The sequence below is a fragment of the Acinonyx jubatus genome, chromosome D2, assembly GCF_027475565.1.
Source record: "Acinonyx jubatus isolate Ajub_Pintada_27869175 chromosome D2, VMU_Ajub_asm_v1.0, whole genome shotgun sequence".
Classification (NCBI taxonomy): Eukaryota; Metazoa; Chordata; class Mammalia; order Carnivora; family Felidae; genus Acinonyx; species Acinonyx jubatus.
This window is the reverse complement of record NC_069393.1, coordinates 7,852,501-7,875,988: the sequence shown is the minus strand read 5'-3', so window position 1 is coordinate 7,875,988 and position 23,488 is coordinate 7,852,501. Positions and strand designations below refer to the sequence as shown.

The following is a 23,488-nucleotide window of genomic DNA, read 5'->3' as shown; positions in this document are numbered from 1 at the left end:
AATGACCTCTTCACAAAGAACACGAATGGTTTTCAAGGCGAGGGCTTGGCTGTTCACGTCTGGTGACGCACTTACGTGTCACCCCACAGCCAGTCCCCTCCACAAACAGAGGGCAGGCGATTGCCCACAACGTTCGCTGATGAGGCAGTTGCCCCAGAAATGCAGGCTGTCACTGCTCCCTGTCCCCACAACGGTAGAGATACCCTAGGTCTCGGGAAATCCTCAATGTGTTCTCACCGCAGAATCCAACCGTCCCTCCCGGCCCAGTTCCATCCTCCTAATCGTGTTTACTACCACACTTTGGAAGCACCACACCTATCCTGCCACCGTGCAGCCAGAAACAACACATAGGAAATTTTAGGCATGACCAAAGCTTGCTCCTTTTACTAAATAATATAAAAATTCATCATGACGAGACAGAAAAGAGGATGCCAGGAGCTAAGCAAGCGTTCGCCAAACAACTGGACCCTCTGAGGCCTGGTATTGATTCTACCTCAGGATCTAGAAGCAATCCCTTGGATCTTCGAAAGTAATACAAGCTTTGAATATCTAACCAACCTTATTGAAGTTACTTCAGTGTCAAGATAGAGCCATATTTAGTTAATTCATTGTCTGTGTCGGGATATGTCCACATGTATGAAACAGAAAAGCAAGAATGAAGGCTAATATTTCTTGGGTGCCTGTTTGCAAAGTATTGTGCTAATGTGTTATTTATTAACCATACCCTTAGGATCCTAATCGACGAGGGGAGTAACTTCCTCAAGGTCCCAAAGTAAGCATTTGACCCTGGGTGCTACGACTCACTCCAAAGCCCACAATCTCAATCTCGACCTAAGAAAAATTGCTTTAAAAATTGCTTTAAAATAATAGTGTATCGAGATGGGAGGAGAAATTTAAAAAAACTACACCCTAAAATTAGCATCCAATACCTCCAGGTGTGACCCACATTAGCGCATCAGGAAATCAATGTAGTGGCTTGAGACCACCCTTAAAAAAAATAGAATCAAATCAAACAGAAAAGAGATGAGAGGAAGTGGTAAAGGTAAGCATTGTTTTTATGAAACGTGCTTCAATTATACACATGAATCGTAGGACTGTCAGATGCATTCCTGAGGGTTGCGGATAAAAGCGTCGGAAAACCATGGCACATGAGAACAGTACAACAGTGTGGCGGTACCAGTGGCCGCCATTACGCCTGCTCCGCGTACCTGGCTGGTGTCCACAGGGATTGGTGTGAAGGCGGCCTGCGTCAGGGAAACCGTGGGGCCCAGCAGGTCTCGGGTGTAAGTTCTTTCTTGCTTGTATTCTCTGCTGTGTTCCACTTTCAACTTCTCTTTTGGGAGAACAGCTTCATAACAAGGAGCATACCCAGGTGGAGGAAGGAATTTAAATTCTCCATGTCTCCCCCCAAGTAGAAAGCGTACCCTAAAAAGGATGTGGGCCAGTGTCAGTGACAGCTCTGGTGTATAGCAAGTCACCTCATCAACAAAAGACGAGGAGTAAATTCTCAGCACAAAATTAACTTTATCAGACACCACACTTTTCCCCCAAGCCACAATGTGGGTGCCATAGAGTCTAAGAGCCTCTAAACACAAAAGATAAAATGGGATCACAGGAAAAAATGGATTAAATGATGTTGCTGGGTCAGGGAAAACTATCATTCACTGGAGAAACAGCAAAATCACACACAACAGACTCCTTTGGGAATGAAATGCCTGTACACAGTAATGGGTCACTGAATGTCTCAAGGGGCCAAAACAGTCAACTGAGAAAGAGGAGACATTATCTAAATATCTATGTATTTTCAATTACAGGACTGGGTGAGGTCTGATTTAAAAAAAAAAAAAAAAAAAGTCACTTTCCAGTGTCCAACTTCTCAGTGAAATTCCTTAAAGGGAACTCAAATGATATTTCATTTGTAAAAGAAAGAAGGTAACCTTATTTCTTATTCGACAAAAAAAAAGTCTTAGTAAAATCTTTTATACATCGAAATGATTATATCAGAAATAATTTAATCCAACTTCCATTGAACAACACTTTTCGAAACATAGCTAAATGATGGGGTGCTCAGCTTACAAAATAAAATCAGGGGTGCCTGGATGGCTCAGTCAGGTAAGCATCCGACTTCGGCCCAGGTCATGATCTCACAGTTGATGAGTTCGAGCCCTGCATCTGGCTCTGTGCTGACAGCTCAGAGCCTGGAACCTGCTTCAGATTCTGTGTCTCCCTCTGTCTCTCTGCCCCTCCCCTGCTTATGCTTTGTCTCTCTTTCTCTCAAAAATAAATAAACATTAATTTTTTAACAAAAAAAAAAAAAGGAAAATCAAAATTTCCTTTTCCTTGCAATTTTTTTTCTAATTTCTCTGCTTCAGTTCTAGGCCACAAATAACAGGAATAATAAATTAGTAAATAAAATAAAAAGCAAAGAGCAAAAAATGAGGACAACTAAAATTTTAAAACTAAAATTTTTAAATTTTAAAAATTATAAAAAGAAATACAATTTGTATGAATACACCAGCAAAGGTCACTGGTGCGTGGATAGCTAATAATTCATGCTTTCTCTGTCCCCTCTTCAATATGGTGCTTCTGTAACCATGAATTATTCATGTGGATAGAATTCAAATGGAAAGAATAACCAGAATAACTCGATGGCCAGTTGTAATAAGGGAGCCATTCTCATTAGTTAGCTATATGCATATATTAATAGGTGACAACGTGGCCCCTTATCACAACAGACCGATGCTTGTTAAAGTTTTCTTTGTAGAACTCCAAAGAATTATCATTTATCTCTTTCCATCTGGTAATAGCAAGAACGCAGAAAGTTAGAAGAAACCACCTTGACCCAGCTGATCACAGGCAGATAATTTACAAGTGTAACAGGTAGAGGGTAACACAGAGGAGATATCTCAACCCGATGAACAAAAAAAAATCCATTTAGTTTCTGTAGAATGAGGGGGTTTGGAGTAGGGTGGGGGAAGATGATGACAAGAAAAGAAAAACTGATGAAAATAAATATAAGAAAATAAGTGGTACTTTCTTACATAATATAGTTCATTTTCCTTTATTAAATAAAAAGTAAACTTAAATTGGCTTGAAATATTCCAGAACACTATTTGGGAGCGGTTTAGCAGATGGCTCCGCCTAAATGGCAGAAAACGTGGACAGAGCATTCAGCCCCTCGAGATGCCCCTCTGGGGTGAATCTTACCTCTTCTTTCAAGGCACTAGCAACATGCCCCGGGGACAGATGCCCCGGGGGTGAGAGAGAAGGTTAGGGAAGCGTGGGTGATGGCAGTACAGAGTCTTCTGTGAAAGAATGAGAAGTCAAAAGGGACACAGACCAAAAAACACACAGAAATACTAACTTTATTCCTGCAGAGAAACTAACAACTGGAAAGAAGAGGCCATCGATGTTGAAATTCTCAAACATTCCTTGAACAGGTTGCCCGTTAATTCGGAATGAGATGCTTGGGGCGCTCAGATCTAAACAGCAACTGATGACATCATCGGTTCTCAAGAGATGTTGATTCGGTGAGCTTACAGTACGTGCAATACAACCTATGGAGGAAAAACAGTAACAGAGGTGACTTTTTTTTTTTTTTTCCTCACAGCATCATCTTCAGAGCCAAAGATCTGAATCGGTAGTGACAAATCAACGCGCAATACTGGAAGAGAATAAGTCTTGAATGCATATTAACGTTATATATTAAATCTTTTGTCCAAAAGCTGTTGCTTTTTGGGGGGAGCCAAGCTGCTATCTTCACTATAAAACGGGCCTCCTCATATGCAGAGAATTCTGCGTGGAGATGAATGGCATTTGACGCACAAATCATCTCGGAGCTGATAACGTGATGATGTCAGAGAAAAAGCTCCAGGGAGAGATCTGAGTTCAAACAGACGTTTTACAAACTACCATCTGTACGACCATCAGCCCATTACATAACCTCTGTAGACCTTGATTTCTTATACAGCCAAATGCCACAACCTTGCAGAGTTGTAATAATGATTAAATCAATGGTTTAAAAGAACACCAGGACTTGCATGTCAGTCCCCTTGCCAAATATTAAATCCCCTTTGTTTTATAAAATAAAAATATATAAGGATAATGAAAGCAGAAAATGTGTTCATTCGTGCACTGTTTGCTGAGAGGCAAGCATATGCCAACTGGTTTGTTTTTACAATTGATTTCACACAAGATCTTGGTTGGCTTCCTAAATACAGCAGGATGCAAGTTGAGGCGTGAAATGATTATTTGATAAACGTCATTTCCTGCCCCAGCCAACCTGTGGCCTACGCTCATTCTTGACTATGTCAAAACTCCTTTGCTAATTAGTCTCCGTGGGCACACAGGCAGACAAGAAGGTGAGGCTTTCTCAAATACACATGCTCACAAATGCATACAAAATTTCCCAATTTGAGCAAAGACAAAAATAGATGTCATGATACAAGATTTGCATTTTTATAAGACCTTTTTTGAATTTCCAGCATGCCAAATTTTTTACCAGCAGCAAGCGTATCTGAAATGCCACTGGCAGAAGATAAAGACTTTTTAAATTTTGTGTAAGTTTTGACTTTTATCAGTAATCAAATCTGCAAGCAATAAATTCATTATCAAGTGGTACTTTTAGAATTCCCTAAATAAAGAGAGCTTTTCAATGTTTATTTATTTTTGAAAGAGAGTGACAGAGAGAGAGCGTGAGCACGGGAGGGGCAGAGAGAGAGGGAGACACAGAATCCAAAGCAGGCTCCAGGCTCTGAGCTGTCAGCACAGAGCCCGATGCAGGGCTTGAACTCCCAAACTGTGAGATCATGATCTGAACCGAAGCTGGATGCTTAACCAACTGAGCCGCCCAGGTGCCCCAAGGGAGCTTTTTAAAAACCTCATATAAAAGCAACGTAACTGACGTCAAAAGATCTATACCCTTCTTTGCATCGAGGTGAAAATGTTATTACACAGATATTTACTATACACCACATATACTGCTCAGACTGAGGGATATTATTATGCTAATGCTGAGGACTAAAAGTCACCATGGCAAACCCTCTTGTGATGCCTGAAACAAAAAGGAAAGCTAGAGAGGATCACTAGTGCACAACCTGAGGTCCACAATTTAAATGGCACTCACACTGTTGAACCCACTGGGAAGCATTTTCAGGTTTCATGTAAGCAAACCTATCATATCCGTCCGTATTAGAACTACATTCCTGTCCTCCGCATTAGCCACAAAGGAAGACAGCAGCAGTGTGATTTACCGGTCCTGGATTGGAAATCTGTACCCATCTTTATCCTCCACTCTTCTATGACATTCCTCCACACTTCCGTATTTAAATGCTCCGAGACTCATCTCACTTTTGGCCCTCCCTTACAAACACCTGGGACTTGGATGCCGAAAATCCAGCTCTGCATTCACAGAATGTAGCAACTCTGTGCAAAGTTTAAATTGGAAAAGAATAAGTGAAGACACAGCTCCAAACTTTTGCTGATGAGCCCAATTCTCATTCCAGAAAACGTCACCAGTCTTTAATTACAGAAAGTTGAGTGGTAGAGAACATGCTCTATACCAGAAATCGCAGATCTAATTCTACTTTCACTATTAAAAAGAATAGGAGCGTAACCCCAAGAAAATGATCTGAATGACTCTGACCTTAATAAATCAGTCAGAAGCCAACTGATTTAGTTTTGTCTTTGTTGACTCTGAATCTAAAATTAAGAAAGCATTTAAGGGACGCCTGGGTGGCTCAGTCGGTTAAGCATCCGACTTCGGCTCAGGTCATGATCTCGCAGTTAGTGAGTTCGGGTCCCGCATCAGGCTCTGTGCTAATGGCTCAGAGCCTGGAGCCTGCTTCGGATTCTGTGTCTCCCCTCTCTCTCTGCTCCTCCCCCACTCACGCTCTGTCTCTCTCTGTCTCTCAAAGATGAATAAATGTTAAAAAAAATAAAAATTTAAAAAAAAGCATTTAATATGGCTGGTGTCAAAGAAATTTCTGCCTGTGCTCTCTTCTAGGATTTTTGATGTGTCAAGTTTCACGTGTAGGTCGTTAACCCATGTTGAATTTATTTTGTGTCTGGTGAAAGACAGTGGTTTAGTTTCACTCTTTTGCACGTAGCTGTGTGGTTTTCCCAACACTATTTGTTGAAGAGGCTGTCTTTTTCCCATTGCATATTCTTTCCTGCTTTGTTGAAGGTTAAGGGACCATATAATTATGGGTTTATTTCTGGGTGTTCTCTTCTGTTCCACTGATGTATATGTCTATTTTCGTGCCAGTACCATATAGTTTTGATCACTACAGTTTTGTAATATGGCTTGAAGTCTGGAACTGTGATATCTCCAGCTTTGCTTTGCTTTTCCACGATGGTTTTGGCAATTTGGAGTCTTTCCTGATTCCATACACATGCCAGGATTTTTTTTCTTCTAGTTCTGTGGAAAAAATGCTATTGGTATTTTGATAGAGATATCACCGAATGCGATTGCTTTGGGTTGCACAGGTATTTTAACAATATCCGCTCTTCCATTCCACAAGCATAGAATGTCTCTCCATTTGTGTCATCTTAAATTTATTTCATATTTTTTACAGTTTGCAGAATACAGGTCTTTTATTTCTTTGGTTAGCTTTATCTTACTGCTTTTGGTGCAATTGTAAATGGGACTGTTTTCTTCATTTCTCTTTCTGCTGCTTCATTATTGGTGTGCAGAAATGCAACAGATTTCTGCACATTGATTTTGTATCCTGTGACATAACTTAATTCATGTATCAGTCCTAGTATTTTTTCTGGTGGAATGTTTCAGGTTTTCTATATATAATATTATATCATCGGCAAACAGTGAAAGTTGGACTTCTTCCTTACTAAGGTGGATGCCTTTTATTTCTTTTTGTTGTTGACTGACAGATCCCAGTAGCTGAAAAAAACCCACACCTTTCAACTACAGGCAAGACACAGTGCGTACTTCCTTGCCATTTAAAAAGCAATTGAATGTTTTCTCCTGATACAAAGCTTCAAATGATTTTCTCCTGAACTTCCACAACCTATCCTCCTTTCAGTGATATATGTTCACAGGTTCACTGAATATTTTTGTTGTTGTTGTTGCTGCTGCTTTATTTAACAGAGACTGCATAATAAAAAGTATAATGCATCACAGGTCAATTCCATGAGCACTGGGTTCTTTTTGTGTGTTGAAAGAAAAAGCTTCAAGCTAAATGCAAAAATGAAAATGGTAAGGTGGCATTATACGGCTAAAATAATTAGAACCAATTCAGCATTGTTTTATCAGAGTAATCTCCCCTCTCCCCTAATCTCTGTGTACTGGGAAAACAAGTTAACACGTTTCATTCATTCACCTGAGTACCCAAGTCATGCGGAAGCATACCAGGAAGTAAAGAGAGAAGATAGGAAAACTGAAGGGTGAGAGTGAAAATGTATTATGAGAGAGACATTACCCCTATTTTATGTTTGTTAGGCCTTCTGAACTTAGTGGTCATTGCCTTCGTGTGGTCAGCAGGAAAAGCATACTACAGGAACAGAAGCTCTGACTATAGTCGGGCCAGAACAATCCACTGCGTGTTAAGACAGGCGCACTGCTCCCTGGGCCCCAACTACAGGCCCCCACGTTAGGATGAAAAATCTCAGCCAAGCTCCTTACTTGACAGAGAAAACCCTGAAATGCCTGCATTTCCCTTGCATTGACAAATATTTTCTGCCACTTGATATAACTAGTACTCAAAGACTAAGATGTTATTTTTTTATTCGTTGTTGCTTAAGATGTTCTTTTTCTTCAGTCATATTTTTGTACTACTAAATGTGGTATCCTGAAAATAATCATGCCTGCCACTTATAGACATATGCTTGTTTATAAATAGAGAAATTCAGAAAGGTATTTCAAAATTTAATGGGGGATGCCTTTAGGAAGTAGATGTGAAGGGAAGGAGATATTAGGGACTTTTCACTTCTGTACTATTTGAGTTTTTGATCATGTATTAATTTTATACTAAATCTTAAAGACTCCAAAAAAAAAATATCCGAAATACAGCTTCAGGTCTTCCAGACTACTAAGCTACTGGCACTGAATAAAGGAAAAAATCAGTAAGTATTCATGACAAACTACAGCTGCACAAAGTGCTTTGATTCACAAACCCATTACCATAAACTCTTAGATTTAATTCAACTTTTAAGTTTTTATAAGCGATTAGAACTCTAAAGCATTAATAAATGAATATCATTTTTAATGTACACTCAACCATCCAAGTTCAGGTTGACAGCTGGTGAAATGAACTATATATTTATTTTTAAACAGTTCCACACAAAGTGTCATTTGATTATAAACTGATTCCTTGGGGCGCCTGGCTGGTTCAGTCTATTAAACTTCTGACTTTGGCTCAGGTCACGATCTCACAGTTCATGAGTTTGAGTCCCGCATTGGGCTCTCTGCTCTCAGCCCAGAGTCAACTTCAGATCCTCTGTCCCCCATTCACTCCCTGCCCCTCCCCCGCTTGTGCTCTTTCTTTCTCTCTCAAAAATAAATAGATGCTAAAAATAAATAAATAAAATAATAAAAATAAACCGACTCCTCACAATACACTTCACAGATGATGGATTCCTGACATAACATTATTTACCAGGAGGTGGAACTTAGTCTCTTTCTCCCAATTATTTTCTGGGATCTGTTCTTTGGCTTTTATATTGGAAGCTGAAGCTTTGCACACACCTGCTAAAGCAAGTAGGAAACACATACGTTTGTTTTTTTTTTCTTTTTTGCACTTGATTTGTGAATCAAAACGCCACTTTTCTAACATACTGTTCATCAACAGTACAGTCTTTCGGAAATGTACTATAATTGTAGGAGTTTTCTTTCTCTCCCTCTGAGTTTTATTTAACATTCTCACCCATTGTTTCCATGTTAAATTTCTTTTTCTTTTTAATTTTTTTTAACGTTTATTCATTTTTGAGACACAGAGAGAGGCTGTGAATGGGGGAGGGGCAGAGACAGAGAGAGACACAGAATCCGAAGCAGGCTCTAGGCTCCGAGCTGTCAGCACGGAACCTGATACGGGGCTCAAACCCACAAACCCTAAGATCTTGACCTGAGCCAAAGTCGGACGCTTAACCGCCTGAGCCACTCCCAGGCGCCCCTCCATGTTAAATTTCTGAATAATAAACGTATTTGATTATACACACAGCACCAATAGCTTTTGGAAACACAGAGCAAGGGCAACAGATTTCTCATGCGGATGCGGGGGGAAGACACAGAGGGTGCTGACCTGACCAGAGGTGAAGGCCATCAAATCCGTAGGAAAAGAGGTCATCTCCAACTCCATTGCCACCCCACTCCTCACCGCCTCCAGGGTAGGGAGAGTACCCTTCGGTGGACGCCCAGCCCACCCTCAGGTGAGTGGCTTCGGCAGTCACGAACGGCTCCGTATGATCCACCATCAGCTCATAATACCACTTCTTATACTGGGCGGACCCTTCACTGACGCCCAGAAAAATATTGGGTCTCATGCTTTTAAAGAGAGACAAACAGCACATGAGAAACTCCGGACAAACCTTTCTCCAAGATGCAATATGTTAAATATATGTTTTCCTTCAGTACTACAAAATTACTAAGTCGCTGATGCAGGGGGCGGTGACAGCCAGCCTTACGGTGAACAGTCAGTAACTGGTGTTTGCTTTTCAGATTACTTGGAAATATCGCTCAGGAGTCTAAGATTATTGTTTCTTCATTGCTCTTCTGCATATTTCATATCACTGATCATGTTCAAGATGGGACACTCAGTATCACAGGCCTTTTGGATCCATGGCATTATTAATTCAGGACACTTAGACATTTTCCCTAACTAAGCTCTGTGTCAGATAGGGAACGAGGCTGAAGCGAGCCATGTTGTTGGTAAAGGAACCAGAGTGATAATCAGCTTTGTTGTTCTCCATGCCTCACTGAGGGCAGAGGAATTTCTAGGGAGTTGCATTTAATTCTGCTTCCTGAGGGACTTAGACCCTATGTGAACGGTAAAGATTAGCGACAATCTCAGGAAATACCTCTCAATAACAGCACGTCTATTATACAAACAGCCACCCAGGAAGTTCTTAAATCACTTGTGTTAAAAAACACAATATAGAAATATACACCAAACCCTACATTTTTGTTTCAAACAGGGTAAGGTGGGGGATAGTTCCCAGATAGCTGCTAGATACAGCATATCAAAATTATTACTATCACACATACTATTTTCTTAATTGTAATCTGTATTATTATTATTATTATTATTATTATTATACTTCGTATAAGGAAGGCAGCATGGCTCAGTGTTTAAGAGCTCAGTCTCCAGAGTTAGACTTGAGCTCCATTTCCAGTCCAACATTTTAATCTACGAGATGCACACAATGGTACCCCACTGGACTAGTTGAACCTAGTACAAACACGGTGTGGAATACACAGAAAGTCCATGGAATAGTCCATGGACTGCTGGCATACAGCGGTCAAGGGATGTGTGATAACCCTGGAGGGAATGTCTAACCAAAAACACAGCTTTATTTTTTTTATGGTGTTTATCATATGTTGGACATCCCGATTCAACTTTTTTATTATACACAGTGGCCACTTCAACACTGGCATTGAAGTGTAGTGCTTTTGTTCATATTCTAAGAAAGCACAAAACGTAAGTATATACAACTCTGTCCCTGTATAAAGGCCAGCCCGCTCCCGAGGACATCAGTGAGAACCATGAGAGTGGATGAAAGCTTACATCGTTGGGATAAATGCATATTCTGCTTGGTTCACCTATTATGATTATGATTATGATTATTATACCATCTGACTAATAGAAAAAACTGCACTATTCGCTGGGGGAATACGTAAAATATCCTAATAAAACAAACGGACCGTATGATCCCTTAGCTATAGAGCCAGAACATGAATCACTCTGTTATGCCGCCTATTTGGTGACGTTGTCCTTGTGAATCTACCTGCTAACGTGGTTTACAAGACGTGTCTGCAGAAGTAGGTCTCTTCCCGGCAGCAGATTGTCGCAGATGAGATGCTGGTTGGAACGGACCGCTACTCCATGGCAGACGCAGAGAGAGCACAAGACGTCCAGAACCTGAAAAAGAGCAATCACTTCCAGCTAAGTCCCTTCTCAGATTCAAGTATCCCAGCACTTTTTGTGAACACAAACACATTCCCTCTGACCCAGCCGTTTGAGCAGGGCAGCCATGAGTCCACTCACAAGTGGACTTTACAAGTTTCTCTTACATACCAACTGAGAATTGCACGGTGCCCCATTGGTGCTAAAAAAAATAAGCGCTAAATAGTATTATGATTGCAATTAAGAAATGAAAAATACTCATGAATCACTTGAAACGCCTTCTATAAGTCCTCTTATTTTAAAAATGTATTTAAAAGTATGCCAGAGTTCATTCATGGCAGTAAAATGCTTCCCTTACCTTGTGGTTTCTTCCATGCTTGTCTAAAAGGGAGATTATGGACTTAATGTGTCCTTCTTTGATAATATTTAGGGCTTCTGGACTTTCTACTAACACACAGTGCAAAACTTCAAGAATACCTAAAGAGAAAATCAAGAAAGAAAATATGATTAAAGAGTCTGCGATGATTAGTGTCTTGCCTTTCCTTTATGTGTTCATTCTGCAAAATGTAATTATTACGCACTCAATGTGCTTGTCACAAGGCACTGTGATAAGGGACAGGTGATGTTTGTGACAGGGGACTGATCACTAAAGATGATGAAGTCCTAGTTTGATGAGGAAAAGCCAGTGTTAGCAGAGTAAGCAGGTAACTCTGCCTGGGGAGGTACAAAAGAAAGCATCCTTAAGTCGAGCCTCAGAGAACACATTCATGACCATTTTCCAGACAGAAGGGTTAAGGTGGTACGAGGCTGAGTGAATTCTTGAATGGTGGGCATACCTGGGGTGCCTGGAGCACAGAGCAAGTAGAGGACAGTACAGGTAGATGGTAGGTTAGGACCAGCTTATGAAGTTTCTCAGCATTGAAAATATAACCCTACAACAATGCATTCTAACCCACACAGATCATTACATTCCCCCGGAGGTAAATGGCAGAAAATGTTTCTTAGTTTGCAAAACAACAGAATACAAAAATACAGAGAACTATACAACACACAAAACCTGATTAAGGATGGTGGTATTTTAAAGTGTTAGCCATCAGAGAAGATAAAATGGAATTTACCCTTTCTTATCTTAAAATTGAAGAAAGAGAATAGAAAATAATTTTTGGATCGGAATGTTTAGTGTGAATTTGGAAAGCTGAATGTGTACATACGTATTCATGGTTTCTGAGCAAGCTTGCTTTGTCCCTAATAAGAGTGCAGGCCACCTGTAGTAATTAGATAGAACACTGAGAAAATGTGATCTGAGAGATACAAGGTGTCACGAGGGCCCAAGGGAAATCCGCAGAAAGGTGTATACATCTCCAGCAGAGTTCACTTTCTTGGAAAAGAAAAGCGTGCAGGCTTACAAACGGCAGAATGTGGAAGTAATGGTAGAACGTGGCTGTCACAACTTACACTTGATCCAAACCCCAATCCATTATCGGACAAGGGCTATTAATGCTAATTTCTACACTAATGACTTAATTTGTTGAGGTATGAATGTATGTTCAGTTAAAAAAAAAAATACCCAAATATGAGTTCATTTTTTGGTGTAGTTCGAAATCGACTTCTGTGTTCCAACAATCCATGCCAGTTAAAAATCCAAGATAGGAGAAAATAATATAAGCTGATGGGTAGTTAAAGAAGATGTTTCTGTAAGGGTACTTAAATTGAAAGTTTCTGGTATCAAAAATGGAGCAATAAAACTTATTCATTCTGAGCTAAAATAAACTAAAATAATAGAGAGGGAAGAGCGTTTTTAGCAGATTGGTCATATTTTAGCCTGACGTCTTTGTTTGTTCCCTGTTACCTATTACTACAGAACCCATGGCAGCTGCCCGTATTTGCAAATGGGCTCATTCAGTTAAGCGTCCGACTTCAGCTCTGGTCATGACCTCGCAGTTTGTAAGTTTGAGCCCCGCGTCAGGCTCTGTGCTGACAGCTCAGAGCCTGGAGCTTGCTTCAGATTCTGTGTCTCCCTCTCTCTCTGCCCCTTCCCCGTTCACACTCTGTCTCTCTCAAAAATAAATAAACATTAAAAAAAAATTAAAAAAAAAGAAAGTTGTACTGTGTCTCCACACTCATCTATTCACATTTCCTCAATGGCTGCTTTTGCATTAAAGAGGTAGAGCTGAGGCTGCAAAGTCAGAGCCCTATGGTCCATAGAGCATCATATATTTACTGGCAAGTAAAAGACCAAGAAAAATAAATTCTCTTTGTCAGTAAATACGCGTGAAAACCATCTCATTCATTCAAAACCTTGAATATATGAGAAAAGATTTAAGACTAGAGTTTGAAAATGCACAGCACACACCACAAAATGCAGGAATGGCCATACGAAAATAAATCTGATTCTTCTCATATTCTGCAGACTTTAATAGAAGGCTTCCAGAGTTTGGGGCTTAACATTCAATCAAATATGTTTCTTTAATGCTGCTACATCATATCCAACAAATAATCTACTTAGTCGAAAAGGATTGACTACCTCAAGTCTGATAGTGAAAGGTCAGAGGAAACGACTTTTATTTTCAACTGTTGGAATTAATAGCAAATATTTTATGAAATAAAAATAAAAAAATTTATTTTTTGTGGTAAGAAATTCCTAAAAGATAACAATTTGGAAATAGCAAGAGATTCATTTTCAAAAAAAAAAAAAGACCAGCTATAAGGACTCTATTGTGTGTATATGTAAATCATGCCAATATATGTCTTGAAAAAAGAGACAGAGAAACAAGGCTTAACAAATATTATAATGGCAACACTTTACTAAAAATGATTTGATGACTGAATTCTAAACACACTGAATAAGACCCAGAAATGGGAACAGTGCATAACACTTATTGCCAGATTCTCAAGGAAAAAATTTAAAGCTTGGTAGATCATAACCATATTACCAGAATATACAATACATTGTCAAAGATACACATATGCAAACTAATAAGAAAAAGCAATCTGAATTTGTAAGTTTTAGTAAGTTTACAGAAATGATTTTAGTGAAAATTTTAAGAACATGCAAAATACATAACGTATAATGTAAACTTTCAAGAGTAGACACCCAATGGGATATGCATTATGACTGCAACTATGTCAAATATGTTATGTATAAAATACGTACTTTAAAAAAACACCAGGAGTTAGTACACCAGAGTGCTCGTGCTGGTTGCTGCTGGATCAAGATACTTCTCTTCCCATATTTCATGAATTCCAGGAAATGAGTACACAGAGCTTCTTTTTTATGTTTTTTAATGTTTGTTTATTTTTGAGACAGAGACAGAGACAGAACACAAGCAGGGGAGGGGTAGAGAGAGAGGGAGACACAGATTCGGAAGCAGGCTCCAGGCTCTGAGCTGTCAGCACTGAGCCCGATGCAGGGCTTGAACTCCAAACTGTGAGATCATGACCTGAACTGAAGTTGGATGCTTAACCAACTGAGCCACCCAGGTGTCCCTCATTTCATAAATTTAGAATAAGCAGAAACAAACCTACCCTTTCCCACACACAGAGCACCCGAATTATAAGAGTTTATGTAAGGGCTATGTATGGTATGGCTTAGTGAGGGGCAACAAGAACTCAGGTTAACTATTCCCAGTTGACTTCAAGTACCACTTCCTAATCATCTCATGGACATTTCATCCAGATGGTCTCCAAGTGCCTCCAACTCAACTCTTCCCAAACTGAATATACAATACCGTTTTGTATCTATACATGTAACTGCTTCTCTGGTCCATGGCCCATTCTAAAAGCCAAGTCTAAGTCCAAGCTAAAAAATTCCCTCATTTCTGAATTTCTGGCTTCCAGTCCCATCTAAGGTCAAAGCCCATTCCCCCGTATGCCAGCTCCTTCCCTAGATGACCCAACCCTCCTCTACTGCCTCAACTCCTACCAACTCCTCCTACAAAGGACGGTTAAAGTATACTCTTACTTCAAAGTGCATACTATAAACATGCTTAGGTGCTCATAAATTTACAATACATTTGCACGTTATAAACATTTATTTTGTAGCTACCAGGCACTGTTCTAGGCAGTAAGATCATTGGCAATCAAGGCCTGTCAGGCTCAGGGGGAGCCTGTCGGCTCTGCCCCACCGTCCATGTTTTCACATGTTATTCTCAGACTAAAATACACTCCCTTCTTCTGGGGCTGCAAAATGGGAATCATCTTGCAAAGTCAGAAAGTCACCTCATTCAGTGGGATTTTACCAACACCCTAGAATGAATTATTCTTTCTTTGTAGGATTGATCACACTATATTAAAATTATTTATGCTCATTTCAATCTCCCACTGGAGAACGAGCTCTGGAGAGCAGACATGTGTTGAAATCTGCTTCCTGGTCACCCATCACACTTTGGCCCAGGGAGCCCCATCTCATGTTTGCCAACTGAACAAGTGAATGACTGTAAACGGACTATTAGAATACACCTTCAGTTTAAACTAAATAAGCCTATGATAGGTTTACCCGATATAACAAGAGTCATTATTGTGAAGAGTATATAAAATAACTACTTTGGCATATTTTATTTACATCTGGAAACTTTAATATTAAAATACATTTTTTAAGGTAGGGAAGACAGATGATGGAACACAGATGGAAAATGTAGATTTCTTAGTTCCAGGATTACTTTACTTGTGCTTTAATTTCAACAGGGAAAATTGTGACTTACTGACTACCAAGAATTTTTGTGGGCTTTAGTCTATTTCTGTGGGGGTCATACACAAAATTCAAAATTAATGGTGTAAGCCCTATATGTAATATACATGAAATATTTAGCTATTTGCCTTAAAACTTTTGTGGCTGTAACTTTTCTTTATAGGGTTCATGAGAAAGAAAGATCTCTGAGGGTGTAATAAAATGTCTGGAAATAACCTCATGGTACTGGAAGCATCCGAGTGCTACAATGGGTCATGCGCAGGGTGGTCCAAGGTTGAACAAAACTTGTTGAGCGTCTGTACGGAAACAAACCACGGAACAGAAGTGCTATATTTGGCCTGACTTCACATACCAGGAAGAATCCAGCCTAGGGATCTCGCCCCATCCTCGACAGGCACGAGTTCATGGTAAGTCTTGCACATTTTAGCAAAATATATACAGAACCAGACCGGCAGCCACTCAGGCACAGGGGGCTAGTGTGGGGCAAGGAAGACCAGTGAAGAATGGAGAGACGATGCCGACACGCCCTCTCCAGAAAGTGTTTTCTCAACCACAGTCACGCATGTTTTGCGAAAATAAAAATTATAATCCCAGAACACGGAGGCGTATGTGGCTTTAGAGGGAACCTAGTTCTCACTGCACATGTGGGCACTATTCAGCTTTGGGAAAGGACTTCTCTTTTGCATCTCTGCTCTACGCATGGGTTAAGGATCCCGGACAGCTTTCTGACAGAGCACACGGCCTCGCCTGACAATTTCTACACGGAAGCCTCTTAGTCTAAGAGGCAAGCAAAGAGAAGGCTTCAACCTGGGTGCTAATCAGTATGAATCAGACTGTCCCTCAGTGACAGAAACACTGGGGACACAGCGCAGGTAATGCACACGGAACTGCAATATCCACTTGCAGGGTCAGCAACAGTCACGATTAGAGAAACCACAAATTCCACATTATTCAAATCATAGGTTGCTTTTCTATTTTTTTCCCTACCTAGGAGTTAAAATTCTTTGTAACATTTAAAAAAAATTTTTTTAATGTTTATTTATTTTTGAGAGAGCAAGACAAAGCAGGAGTGGGGAAGGGGCAGAGAGAGAGAGGGAGGCACAGAATCTGAAACCAGCTCCAGGCTCTGAGCTATCAGCAGACAGCCCGACGCAGGGCTTGAACTCAGAAATGGCGAGATCATGACCTGAGCTGAAGTCGATTGCTTCACCAACTGAGCCACCCAGGTGCCCCAAAAAATCTTTCGTAACTTTTTGGTCAGACCTTATTAGTAATATCCCCAAGGCTCAATGAGGGCAAATGGAAATAAGGGAAGTTGTATTTTCCACCTTGGATAATGTAAACAAAGTGACTCAAGTAAAAAGACGTGGGGGAAAGACACTGGGAAATAACATGACAACACAGAACATGAAACACACAAGCCAGAGTTGTCTATAGGGGTTACAGGAGACTGTTCCTGCATGCAGTAACGATGTATGTTATGGACTGTTATCCTTTGATAAGGGGACTGGAGTACTGGATATTTACTAGGCTTAATGAAGAATTGTAATAGTAAGAGGTATTACTATTATCCTGTCATATTACATAGTGGTTATAACCATGGACTCCAGCCAATGTGCCACAGTTGAGTCCTGGCAAATTTTTAGGCAAGTTACTTAACCTCTCTGTGTTCCAGAGTCATCATTTCTTTCTTTCTTTTTTTTTTAACTTTTAACTTTTTACTTTTTATTTTTATTTTTGAGAGATAGCCACCGAGCACGAGTAGGAGAGGGACAGAGACAGAGGGAGACACAGGATCCAAAGCAGGCTCCAGGCTCTGAGCTGTCAGCACAGAGCCCAACACAGGGCTTGAACTCACAAACCGTGAGATCATGACCTGAGCTGAAGTAGGATGCTTAACCGTCTGAGCTACCCAGGAACTACCCAGAGCCCCCATCTCTAAAATAGAATTAGAATAATGGTACCCACTCTGGAGGGGGGATGTGGGGGGCTGTTTTAAGGAGTAACACATGGAAAGCTTTTAGAAAGCTATGTAAGCATCTGCAATTATTTTATGGTTGCAACAAAATAACATAAATGAGAAATGAAATTTAGAAAAAGGATCATCAAGGAAACATTAGAAATATGCTTCTTTTGAAACAGAGATGAAAAACTTTAAATCAGGGAAAGGTAGGGAAATACTGAATGGTCAACACTGATCACAAGCAAAGTTCAGGGAATATATTTATTGATCAGCATGAAGAAATGAAATCGATGCTAGATTTTAAAATAAAACGGTTAAACTAGGAAATCCAGGGGAAATTAGACTGGTCTGTTAGACACTGAGGGAAAGATAGGCAGACACAACTAGGGCAAAGACAGAACTGTAAGACAGCTCTACATTCTGGGGACAACAGGATTGCTGAGCCAAAAATACCATGAAAGATTACACCAAGTAGACTTACTGTCTAGTCAATGTTCAAAAAGGCAGAAAGCACTCCTTTGACAGGAACCCCTTCTCTGGGTATTAAGATTATGAAAAAGAAAAACACATGAAAATAAAGTGGGCAGCGGTTGGAGAAGGCAGAAGAAAAGTTCAGCTAGCTCCATGTTGACAGAAGGTCTAAGTAGTTTGGGAGGAGTTTTGCAACATACCAAAGGTGAGGCCAGAAGAGAAAGAATCTGAGTTATGTACAAACATATTAACTTGTTCCTGGGCCCGTGCACTTGAGGGAGTCCTGTAAAGGCATGTCTCTGTTATTCTGTTCCACTCATTTAATTGTTTTTTAAGGTTTATTTATTCTTGAGAGACAGAGAGACACAGTGCATGGGCAGGGGAGGGGTGGAGAAAGAGAGAAAGAGAGAAAGAGACAGAATCGGAAGCAGGCTCCAGGCTCTGAGCTGTCAGAATAGAGTCTGATGCATCGCTCGAACCCACGGACCATGAGATCATGACCTGAGCCAAAGTCAGAGGCCTAACCGACTGAGCCACCCAGGCATCCCTTGTTCCATTCATTTAAATGGAAATGCCAATGAGTGATATAATCATGTACTGCAACCAAGCTGTCCTTCTTTGGTGGTTGGGCATGAATGTGGACCTAGAAGTAGCAGAAACTTCTAGTTTGAGCCAGTGGATAGGTTAGTTTGCTCTCCCTAATCAGTGTTAGGCCCGTGCCGAACAAATAGCAGGAGGTGAGCAACCCATCAAAACAGACCATAATTACAACACATCTTTCTTAATGTTAACAGTGAATTCTGCATGTCACAGATTGAAGCACTGAGAGAAGTAAGAGTAATCTGTGGTTTGTTGAAAATGAGTATAAACTTGGAGTGCCTGGGTGGGCTCAGTCAGTTAAGCGTCCGACTTCAGCTCAGGTCATCGTCTCACAGTTCGTGGGTTCGAGCCCCGTGTCGGGCTCTGTGCTGATGGCTCGGAGCCTGGAGCCTGCTTCAGAGTCTGTGTCTCTCTCTCTCTCTCTGCCCCTCCTCTGCTCTCTCTCTCCCTCTCAAAAATAAGTAAACATAAAAAAAATAATAATAATTGGGGCACCTGGGTGGCTTAGCTAAGCGTCCAACTTCGGCTCAGGTCATGATCTCGCTGTTCTCAGAGTCTGGAACCTGCTTCCGATTCTGTGTCTCCCTCTTTCTCTGCCCCTCCCCTGCTCACGCGGTCTCTCTCTCTCAAAAATGAATAAACATTAAAAGAATTAAATAATAATAATAAATAAAATGGCTACAAACTTGAAGTCAAGAAACTATTTGAGTTTCAGCGTGAGATAAACTGATGAATGTGCTTTTTAACTTTTGTAAGCAAATAGAAAGGGACAAAAGAAGCAATGTACGTTTTGCTTTCTTTCTATAACACAGCACTAACTTGTAAAGGAAAAACACTAAATAGGGTTTCCATATCTCACCCCCCTCCAAAAAAAAAAAATAGACCGAGTTGATTTCAATATGAAAATATATAGAGGCATGGGCCGGGGGGGGCGCCTAAGTGGCTCAGTTAAGCTTCTGACTTCAGCTCAGGTCATGATCTCCCGGTTTGTGACTTTGAGCCCACGTCCGGCTCTGGGCTGACAGCTCAGAGCCTGGAGCCTGCTTCATATTCTTGTGTCTCCCTCTCTCTCTGCTCCTCCCTGACTCATACTCTGTGTCCCTCTCAAAAATAAACATTAAAGTTTTTTTTTTTTTAATCTGAAAATATGTCTTGAAAATAACAATGCCAAGAGATGCGGCCTCAAGCCAAGTTGAGAAAACACATCATTTTCTACACTTCAAAGTTTTATAATGGTTTTGAGGCTTCAGAAGAAAATAAGCTCATTAAATCTTGAGCTAACATGAAGTTGAGAAGGGAGAGAAAAAGGGACAAGGATTGAAAAATAACACAATTTGACAAAATTAGGAAAATAAAAGTGGAAGTTCGTGAAGATAAAGGTACACCACATTGTTATTCATATACAGAAGGGCAGAATATCAGGAATGCATTAGCAAAATAATTGTATAAATTGCTATATCTCAAAACCCACGGAATGCTGAGCACCAGACAAGAAATCACAAATAATTTGAAGATATTCTTATCTTGCTGGTTACTGTTGGGTGTTTCCCCCCCCCCCCCAATTTATTTGTTCAATTATCACTTAGTTCATTAAATGGGCTATCTGTCGTGTGAGGTTCTAGATAGGAGTAAAAAGAGGAACAAAATTTGACGTCATTCCTGCTCTTATGAACTTTCCAGACCGCGAAACTTCAGTCCTGGCTGTATTACTTTCCTTTGGCCTTGCAAAGATCATACCTCTTAGCTTCCTAGCTACCAATGAGGACTTTGGTAAAATGGAAATTATAATGGAACTGACCTCACAAAGTACCTGGGAATCCACTGAGGTAATACAAATGACATCTCATCACAGTGCCCTAAACTCACTCGTCCCACTCCTTTTTTTTTTTTTTTTAAAGTTTATTTCTTTTGAGAGAGAGAAAGAGCACGGGGAGGGGAAGGGCAGAGAGAGGAGGAATAGATAGAGAATCTCAAGCAGGCTCCACACTGACGCAAGGCTCGAACCCAGAAACTGTGAGATCGTGACCCAACTGACCTACTCAGGAGCCCCTTAGCGTCCAGCTCTTGATTTTTGGCTCAGGTCATGATCTTAACAGCTCCTGAATTTGAGCCACTGCATCAGGTTCTGCTGGGATTCTCTCTCTTTCTCTGCCCCTCCACTGCTGTTTGTTTCTCTCTCTCTTTTTTTTTCTCTCAAAATAAATAAAGAAACTTAAAAAAATATTCCCTTGGCCACACAATGTGCTCATTATAGTGTTCAAGAAACAAGAAAGGTGTGCCTCTCTGTGAAATATTAGTGCCTACAAACATGCTGGCAGATGCAATTAATTTCTCTAAAGGCCTTTAAATAAAATTTTCAAAGATATATACATCTGAGTACTTTTAAAATAAATCCTCCAGGGCAAGAGAAACACAGATTAATGAGCTCTTCAAAAAGACACCTCAAAGCAGCAAATATTTATTGAGAACTATTATTTTGGGCAGAAATGTAAAATGATCATAGCATCTGCCTAAGCTTTGTATAAATTTTAAAAAGGCAGTCTTGTCAAGAAATGGTGCTAGAGAAATTGGATATTCACAAGTGAAACAATGAAACTAGACCCCTACTCTACAACACTCACAAAAATTAACTCAAAATGAAGGACTTAACTCAAATGAAACCAGGAAATTCCTAGAAAAAGAAGTTCTTGACCCACGAATTGGTAATGATCTTTCAGATATGATACCTAAAGCATAAGCAACAAAATAAAAAATAAACAAGTGTGACTAAATCAAACTAAAAAGCTTCTGCGCAACAAAAGAAACCATCAATAATGTTAAAAAAAAGAAGACAACTTACAAAATGGGGAAAAATTGTAAACCATGTATCTAATAAAGGGTATATATCCAAAATATACAAAGAACCCATTAGGGAGAAAAAAAACCAATCCAATTAAAATGGGCAAAAGTGGGGCTTCTGGGTGGCTCAGTTGGTTAAGCATCCGACTTTAGTTCAGGTCATGATCTCACAGCTTGTGAGTTCAAGCCCCGCATCAGGCTCTGTGCTGACAGCTCAGAGCCTGGAGCCTGCTTCAGATTCTGTGTCTCCCTCTCTCTCTGTCCCTCCCCGACTCATGCTCTTTCTCTCTCTCTCTCTCTCTCTCTCTCTCTCTCAAAAATAAACAAACATTAAAATAATAAAATTGGGGCGCCTGGGTGGCTCAGTCGGTTGAGCGTCCGACTTCAGCTCAGGTCATGATCTCACAGCTTGTGAGTTTGAGCCCCGTGTCAGGCTCTGTGCTGACAGCTCAGAGCCTGGAGGCTGCTTCGGATTCTGTGTCTCCCTCTCTCTCTGCCCCTCCCACACTCATGCTCTGTCTCTCTATCTCTCAAAAATGAATAAACATTAAAAAAAACTTATAAAAAATACATAAAACAAAAAGTAAAATGGGCAAAAGACCCAAATAGACAACTTTCCCAAAGAAGATATATGAATGGCCAACAGATACATAAAAAGATGCTCAACATCGCTAGTCATCAGGGAGAAGTAAATCAAACCCTCAATGAGATATCACCTCCCGCCCATTAGAGTGACCGTCATCAAAAAGGCAAGAGGCAACAAATGCTGGGTGGATGTGAAGAAAACAGAACCCTCATGCACCGTTGCTGGGGTTGTAAACTGGTATAGCTGCTATTGGAAAACCGGATGGAGGACCTTCAAAAAATTAAAAATGGAACCACTACCTGATGCAGTAATTCCACTTCTGAGAATACACCCCAAGAAAATGAAAACACTAACTCGAAAAGACATCTGCACCCCCACATTCACAGCAGCATTATTTACAGGAGTTGAGACACAGAAACAACCTGAGTGTCCACTGATAGATGAGGGGATAAAGAAGATTACGCTGAGTGAAGTAAGTCAGCCAGAGAAAGACAACGACTGTCTGATCTCAAACAAAAACAAAAACAAACACCAACAACAAAAAAACCCAAAAACCCCACAGGAAAAGAGATCAGACCTGTGATTTCTAGAGGCAAGGAGTGGCGGCAGAGGATCGGATAAAGATCGGTGCGCACTGGTCGCATAAGCTACCACGTGCTGAGGATAAGCCAACTCTGCCCTGTGCTACACAGGGCAGTGGGTAAGAGGGCAAATCCTAAGCGTTTTCATCACAAGGGGAGTTCTTTTGGGTTCAGTTCCTTTTACTTAAAAAAAAATTTTATATATATATATGTGTGTGTGTGTGTGTGTGTGTGTGTGTGTGTGTGTGTGTGTGTGTGAGATGATGGATGCAAACTAAATCTGTTGGAGTACGAATTTCACAATCACCTAAGCCAAACCATCGTGTTGTATACCTTAAAGTTATACCACAAGTGTGTCAACTGTATCTCTATACAATTGGGTGGGGGGAGGTCTCCTGCTGTACGAAGACAACCCAGGGGTTGGGGCACCTGGGTGGCTTGGTCGGTTAAGCGTCCAACTTCGGCTCAGGTCATGATCTCACAGTCCGTGAGTTTGAGCCCCGCGTCGGGCTCTGTGCTGACCGCTCAGAGCCTGGAGCCTGCTTCCGATTCTGTGTCTCTCTCTCCCTCTCTCTGCCCTTCCCCCACTCACGCTCTGTCTCTCTCAAAGATGAATAAACGTTAAAAAAAAAAAAAGAAGAAGAAGAAGAAGAAGACAACCCAGGGGCATCATTTCCAATAAGCACA

At 40.6% G+C, this 23,488-nt stretch overlaps 1 protein-coding gene across 7 annotated transcripts in view; it reads right to left on the bottom strand.

Moving 5' to 3' along the window:
* The window catches only part of RYR2 (ryanodine receptor 2), a 749,501-nt gene that overhangs the window by 320,560 nt on the left and 405,453 nt on the right, over positions 1 to 23,488 (bottom strand). For all 7 annotated transcript variants that reach the window (XM_053207799.1, XM_053207801.1, XM_053207802.1 and 4 more), the window contains 5 exons: positions 11,434 to 11,552; positions 10,957 to 11,090; positions 9,255 to 9,496; positions 3,365 to 3,557; positions 1,209 to 1,425 (listed from right to left, as the gene is read on the bottom strand). In XM_053207799.1, coding sequence (XP_053063774.1) covers positions 1,209 to 1,425; positions 3,365 to 3,557; positions 9,255 to 9,496; positions 10,957 to 11,090; positions 11,434 to 11,552 — 905 coding nt within the window. The remainder of the gene's footprint in view (positions 1 to 1,208; positions 1,426 to 3,364; positions 3,558 to 9,254; positions 9,497 to 10,956; positions 11,091 to 11,433; positions 11,553 to 23,488) is intronic.